The sequence below is a fragment of the Sardina pilchardus genome, chromosome 19 (genome assembly GCF_963854185.1).
Source record: "Sardina pilchardus chromosome 19, fSarPil1.1, whole genome shotgun sequence".
NCBI lineage: Eukaryota > Metazoa > Chordata > Actinopteri > Clupeiformes > Clupeidae > Sardina > Sardina pilchardus.
This window is the reverse complement of record NC_085012.1, coordinates 1,650,301-1,657,800: the sequence shown is the minus strand read 5'-3', so window position 1 is coordinate 1,657,800 and position 7,500 is coordinate 1,650,301. Positions and strand designations below refer to the sequence as shown.

General features: G+C 51.0%; 1 protein-coding gene across 1 annotated transcript in view; it reads left to right on the top strand.

The window, feature by feature from the left end:
* LOC134065667 (protein AF-10-like) overlaps positions 1 to 7,500 on the top strand; it is a 72,125-nt gene that overhangs the window by 44,641 nt on the left and 19,984 nt on the right. The window contains exon 12 of the mRNA XM_062520653.1: positions 6,952 to 7,063. Coding sequence (XP_062376637.1) covers positions 6,952 to 7,063 — 112 coding nt within the window. The remainder of the gene's footprint in view (positions 1 to 6,951; positions 7,064 to 7,500) is intronic.

The window sequence follows — 7,500 nt, the reverse complement described above, 5'->3', positions numbered from 1 at the left end:
CGAGTCTGTTTATTTGAAGTAAACAAATGTTAAAAAATATTTTAAGAAACTGCAGGAGACTAGGCGTTAGTCGAGACTGGAGAAAACTCGTTATGTTCTGTTTTGTGCTTCTTATCATGAAACGGCCTATTACGTTATCAGGCAGATCGCCTTAAGTGCTAACAGTTAATACATATTCTGTAAACAATTAAGAATGAAGAGAAAAATACTGAGTTTATCTAACATTTTAAATTAAAAATCAGAAATTAGTTTTCAAGGGAAACACAGTGATTTGTGTGTGAGTGTGTGTTTGTGTGTCAGAGAGAGAGGGAGTCTTTGTGTTTTTTCTTGATTTTCCCCTTTGCAATTTTTCAGTTTTTGTTTTTGTTGTGTCTGAATTTGATAAGCCCAAATGGGCTGCAGCCTGTGCCATCTAATAATAGTAATAAAGTAATAAACAGATCATTTGAAATCTTCCCTTTTTTGGTACCCAGGTTAATATATTATATTATACATATATATATTTATAAAAACAATTATAGTTGATGTCCATTGTTAGTTTTTAATTAAGTAGTTTAATTGCATTTACACAATTACACAATTACAATATTTGTTTCATTACATTTGAATTTGTGAGTCTATTAGTCCTGTCAGAATCTGATATTTCCAGCATAAGTAAACAGTAATTCCGATGTGGACATCATATTGTTACGTAAAATATGACTGTTATTTACTGTTGATTTAATGGGAAATCACAAAAAACACCCATAATGCTGCATCATATAAACAAGTATGATAAACAGAGAAAAACAAGAACTTAAACGAGTTCTTTCATTGTCTCATCATTTATTTCCTGCATTGCAGCTTTGCGTGTATCTGAGTTGATCCTTTTCCTCGTCTCTCGGCGGTACACAGGCAGAGGGAGATCTCCTCTCTCCTCTCTCTCCACTCCTCTACTCTCTCCTCTCCTCTCTCTCTCTCCTCTCCTCTCCTCTCCCTCTCCTCTCTCTCTCCTCTCTCTCCTCTCCTCTCTCTCCTCTACTCTCTCCTCTCTCTCCTCTCTCTCCTCTCCTCTCTCTCCTCTCTCTCCTCTCTCTCCTCTCTCTCTCCTCTCCTCTCCTCTCCTCTCCTCTCCTCTCGGTCCATCCCAGCCCCGCGCAGCTCAGATCCACTCCCCTCGCGCTATTATCACCACCCCCCCCCCGCGCTGCTGTGGCAACTGGCTGTCTCCTGGCAACTGACCTCTCTTTAGACGAGTGCGGGCCTGCCTGTGTGCAGGGTGGCCGAGGGGGGGATAAAGTATAGGGCACTGGTGTGTTTGTGTGTGTCCGCGTTTGTGTGTGCGTTCGTGTGCATGCGTGTGAGAAATGACGAGGTGAATCTCCCTTAAGATTCTCCCTTGTCGGCTGGAAGCGTATTTGACGTGGTTATTGCTGTTGCCTTGGCGATGCCACCTGGCCGTCTCTGCCCTCGGGTGCAGGTGTGCCACGCTGGCGCTGCCGCCGCTGGGTTAGCCGCCGCTGGGTTAGCCGACGCTGGGTTAGCCGTCGCTGGGTTAGCCGCCGCTGGGTTAGCAGCAGGCGTGGCAGAGCAGCACTGATCTCACCGCCTGACGGGCGCTCGACTCGGGGCCGAGTCCCGCGCCCGCGGGTGCAGGTCTGTGCTGCTCGGGGTGGAAGCGTCTGCGAATACTAGAGGGCTGCAGCTATGGATTCTTTTTAGAATCGAGCATTCTAGCGATCATTTCATCGATTAGTCGAATAATGCACAACAGATGTCATGCTGAGACTAGCCCTGGGACAGTGCAGTGCAGTTATTCTGCCATGCAGTACACTAGTATTTTTAAGTCCAAAATACTGCATTTCTGCAGTAAAGCACAGTACTGTGCAGTACAATGCCGCTTTTTGGTGTCCACTCAGCCAGGGAGCAGGGCCCCCACCTCTACAGTTATGGAGCAGGGCCCTCACCTCTACAGGGCCCCCACCTCTACAGTTATGGAGCAGGGCCCTCACCTCTACAGTTATGGAGCAGGGCCCCCACCTCTACAGGGCCCCCACCTCTACAGTTATGGAGCAGGGCCCTCACCTCTACAGTTATGGAGCAGGGCCCTCACCTCTACAGTTATGGAGCAGTTATGGAGCAGGGCCCTCACCTCTACAGTTATGATGCAGTTATGGAGCAGGGCCCTCACCTCTACAGTTATGGAGCAGTTATGGAGCAAGGCCCTCACCTCTACAGTTATGGAGCAGGGCCTCACCTCTACAGTTATGGAGCAGGGCCCTCACCTCTACAGTTATGGAGCAGTTATGGAGCAGTTATGGAGCAGGGCCCTCACCTCTACAGTTATGGAGCAGTTATGGAGCAGGCCCCCACCTCTACAGGGCCCTCACCTCTACAGTTATGGAGCAGGGCCCCACCTCTACAGGGCCCTCACCTCTACAGTTATGGAGCAGTTATGGAGCAGGGCCCTCACCTCTACAGTTATGGAGCAGTTATGGAGCAGGCCCCCACCTCTACAGGGCCCTCACCTCTACAGTTATGGAGCAGGGCCCTCACCTCTACAGTTATGGAGCAGTTATGGAGCAGGCCCCCACCTCTACAGGGCCCTCACCTCTACAGTTATGGAGCAGGGCCCTCACCTCTTCCCCATCTCTCTCTGTAGTTCTCTATCTCTCGTCCTCTTCTCCTCTTCTCCTCTCTCTCTCTCTTCTTCACCTCCTCTTCTCCTATTCTCTCTCCTCTTCTTTTCCTCTTTTCCTCCTCTCTCTTTTTCTCTCCTCTCTTCTCCTCTTCTCTCTCTCCTCCTCTTCTACTGATCCAGTAAATGGTGTTAAACCTCAAAACTTCCATCCTGTTCTCTCCTTTCTCTCACTGCTCTCTCTCTCTCCCTCTCTCTCTCTTTCTCTCTCTCTCCCTCTCTCTCTCCCTCTCTCTCTCCCTCTCTCTCTCTCTCTCTCCCTCTCTCTCTCTCTCTCTCTCTGTCTCTCTCTGTCTCTCTGTCCCATGGTGCTGTGCGGTATTGGCATGGCAGCGTGGTGGTGTGATGCCGATGGGATGTGACAGGCTCAGCAGAGGGTCTGGGCTCCAGGAGGCCCTCCGTTCACACTCCACTAGACCAGCACACACACACACACACACACACACACACACACACACACACACTCACCACACACACACACTCACCACACACACACACTCACCACACACACACACACACACACACACACACACACACACACACACACACACACTCCGCTAGACCAGCACACACACACACACACACACACACACACACACACACACACACACACACACACACACACACACTCCGCTAGACCAGCACACACACACACACACACACACACACACACACACACACACACACACACACACACACTGCTAGACCGGCCAGCCGGCCGCTTCAGAGCTCAGCGCCCCTGCTCATCCCCCGTACACACACTCACACACACACACACACACACACACACACACACACACACACACACACACACACACAGCACAGCACAGCACCGGCCCGGTCACACAGGGGCCAGGGGGACACAGGATATCACTTCTTTCTCTCTCTTTGTCTCTGTCTCTCTCTTTCTCTCATTCTCTCCCTCTCTCTTTCTTTCTTTCTCGCTCCCCGCTCCTTGGAAAAAAAGAATGTGTGTGTGTGTGTGATGGGACAGAATGGTATGGGGAGGGGGAGGGGGGGGGCTGCCCCTTGATGGTGCCCCTTCTAGTCTGCTAAATTAAATGTCGGAGCACGAGATGGGGGAACCCTTAAATGGGGTTGTCATAGAAACACAATCCCATGTCGTTTAATAAACAAGAGAAAATTGCAATTTATCTCTCTCTTTATTCTTTTCTTTAGCTCTGTCTCTTTCAATAAAGAGCGCGGCCGGAGAATCAGCTCTCAGAGAGCACAACTGCAGTACGAGGAAGCACTGTGTGTGTGTGTGTTTGTGTTTGTGTGGATCTATTGGGGATGAGGCTGTGTGTGTGTGGATCTATTGGGGGATGAGGGTGTGTGTGTGTGTGTGTCGCTCTATTGCGGGATGAGGCTGTGTGTGTGTGGATCTATTGGGGATGAGGCTGTGTGTGTGTGTGTCTATTGGGGGATGAGGGGGTATGTGTGTGGCTCTATTGCGGGATGAGGCTGTGTGTGTGTGGATCTATTGGGGATGAGGCTGTGTGTGTCTATTGGGGGATGAGGGGGTATGTGTGTGTTACTCGAGTTCTGTCTCGGTGCCCGCAGCTCCTGGGGAGGCGATGTCACCAGGTTTGGAGGAGGTGGCACTTGAGGCTGTGTGTGTGTGTGTGTGTGTGTGTGTGTGTGTGTGTGTGTGTGTGTGTGTGTGTGTGTGTGTGTGTGTGTGTGTGTGTGTGTGTGTGTGTGTGTGTGTGTGTGTGTGTGTGTGTGTGTGTGTGTGTGTGTGTGTGTGTGTGTGTGTGTGTGTGTGTGTGTGTGTGTTAGTCTGATGGTGTGTGGGGGGGGCACCTGGAGGGCCTTGTAGAGGGCCCTGGCCGTTCTGAGGCTTTAGAAATCAGGCGGGAACTCATGCAGATCTTCACACTCGTCTAGTCTGGCCTGAACTCATGCAGATCTTCACACTCGTCTGGTCTGGTCTGGTCTGAACTCATGCAGATCTTCACACTCGTCTGGTCTGGTCTGAACTCATGCAGATCTTCACACTCGTCTCGCCTGGTCTGGTCTGAACTCATGCAGATCTTCACACTCGTCTGGTCTGGTCTGAACTCATGCAGATCTTCACACTCGTCTGGTCTGGTCTGAACTCATGCAGATCTTCACACTCGTCTGGTCTGGTCTGAACTCATGCAGCTCTTCACACTCGTCTGGTCTTGTCTGGTCTGAACTCATGCAGATCTTCACACTCGTCTGGTCTGGTCTGAACTCATGCAGATCTTCACACTCGTCTTGTCTGGTCTGAACTCATGCAGATCTTCACACTCGTCTGGTCTGGTCTGGTCTGAACTCATGCAGATCTTCACACTCGTCTGGTCTGGTCTGAACTCATGCAGATCTTCACACTCGTCTGGTCTGGTCTGAACTCATGCAGATCTTCACACTCGTCTGGTCTGGTCTGCATTGACCGTCCTCGGCGCAAGAGATGGAGATGGAGATGGAGTTGGAGGCCGTCCCTTGTGATGATGAGTTGAATCTGTCGGAGGTGGGGTTGAGTTGGGGTTGAGGTGGGGTTGAGTTGGGGTTGAGGTGGAGGTGGGGTTGAGTTGGGGTTGAGTTGGGGTTGAGTTGGGGTTGAGTTGGGGTTGAGTTGAGGTGGAGTGGAGGTGGGGTTGAGTTGGGGTTGGGGTTGAGTTGGGGTTGAGTTGGGGTTGAGTTGAGGTGGAGTGGAGGTGGGGTTGAGGTGGAGTTGAGTTAGGGTTGAGGTGGAGTTGGAGTGGAGGTGGGGTTGAGGTGGAGGTGTTGAGGTGGGGTTGAGGTGGAGGTGGGGTTGAGGTGGAGGTGTTGAGGTGGGGTTGAGGTGGAGTTGGAGTGGAGGTGGGGTTGAGGTGGAGGTGTTGAGGTGGGGTTGAGGTGGAGTGGAGGAGGAGGTGGGGTTGAGGTGGAGTGGAGGTGGGGTTGAGTTGGGGTTGAGTTGAGGTGGAGTGGAGGTGGGGTTGAGTTGCAGGCTAGTTGAAGTGCGGTGGACACAAACTGTCTCGTTGTGTGTGTTTGCACGTATGGATGGGTGGTATGTGTGTGTAACACAGTGCCTTTACACGTGTGAGTGTGTACGCATCTCACTGTGAGTTATGTGGAAATGAGTGTGTGTGTGTGTGTTTTGTGGATATGAGTGTGTGTGTGCACGTTTTGTGGATATAAGAGGAGAGTGTGTGTGTGCGCGCGTTTTGTGGATATAAGTGTGTGTGTGCACATTTTGTGAATAAAAGAGAGAGAGAGAGTGTGTGTGTGTGTATGTGTTTGTGTGTGTGTGCAGTTTGTAACCCAGTGGCACTCCAGCAGTCTCTGGCGCGTCACACACACACGCCTGGCTGCACACACACTTAACTCATTGCATTAAAAATGAATCTTCCCCATTCCACTCACCCTGCTTCAGCACTGCAGGCTACACACACACACACACACACACACACACACACACACATACACACACACTGATGCCCCTGTGTGGAAAAAACAATGTGTGTACTGTGACAAACATGCATCCTCCATGCACTGCTACCCCCCCCGATCTCCTGAATTTGGAAATGCTTTAACTGGATTAAATCATTAGCATCAGATCTGCATTGTCTGCACTGTGTGAGGAGATGCAAAGCCTCTGGCCACTTCCATGCAGTAAGCCCAGTCCTGCTCCTCTCCCCCTAAAATACCCCCCCAGTCCTGCTCCTCTCCCCCCAAACACCCCCCCCCCCCCAGTCCTGCTCCTCTCCCCCTAAACCCCCCCCCCGCTCCTCTCCCCCTAAAATACCCCCCCATCCTGCTTCTCTCCCCCTAAACCCCCCCCCCCATCCCGCTCCTCTCCCCCTAAAATACCCCCCCATCCTGCTTCTCTCCCCCTAAACCCCCCCCCCATCCCGCTCCTCTCCCCCTAAAATACCCCCCCCCCCCCCCCCGCTCCTCTCCCGCGAGACACTGCCAGCACAACTCCCTCCACTGTCCGTCAATTACTGATGATGCTGTTTCTTCTCTGCTGATGTTTAAGCGCAGATGTCTAATGTCTTCTGCTCAGTTTGACCGATAGGGATGTGTGTGTGTGTGTGTGTGTGTGTGTGTGTGTGTGTGTGTGTGTGTGTGTGTGTGTGTGTGTGTGTGTGTGTGTGTGTGTGTGTGTGTGTGTGTGTGTGTGTGTGTGTGTGTGTGTGTGTGTGTGTGTGTGTGTGTGTGTGTGTGTGTGTGTGTGTGTGTGTGTGTGTGTGTGTGTGTGTGTGTGTGTGTGTGTGTGTGTGTGTACTGAATCCAGTGTGTTCCCTGCTCTTCCGCAGCCCAATCCGTTAGCTGGCCCCTCCTTCAGCCTGGCCCCACCTCACATGTTCGGGAACCGCCTGAACCCCAACTCCACCATGGCAGCCCTCATCGCGCAGTCTGAGAGCACAGGTAAGACACACACACACACACACACACACACACGGCCACCCTGACACACACACATGCAGTCTCAGGAGCACATGCATACGCTAACTGTGTCACTCACACACTCGTATGCGGTATCATATATCATGCACAGATATGATATATATTTACAAACAGAGCACACAATACATGCTCACTACATGCACAATACACCACACACACACACACACACACACACACAATACACTAGGGGTGGCGTGGTTTGGTTTGTGTATCACGGTTTTAGGGTCAAGGTTTGCCGTTTGCAACTTGACTTTAAGCACGTCATTAAGACCATCTCTGAGAGAAGGTGAGATTTTGATTCAGCAAGAGTACAGAAATGGATGATCTCAAGTCAACATGCTTTTCATTTATTTGACAAGAAGGTAGAATGTGCTATTACCATCTACAGGGACATTTGT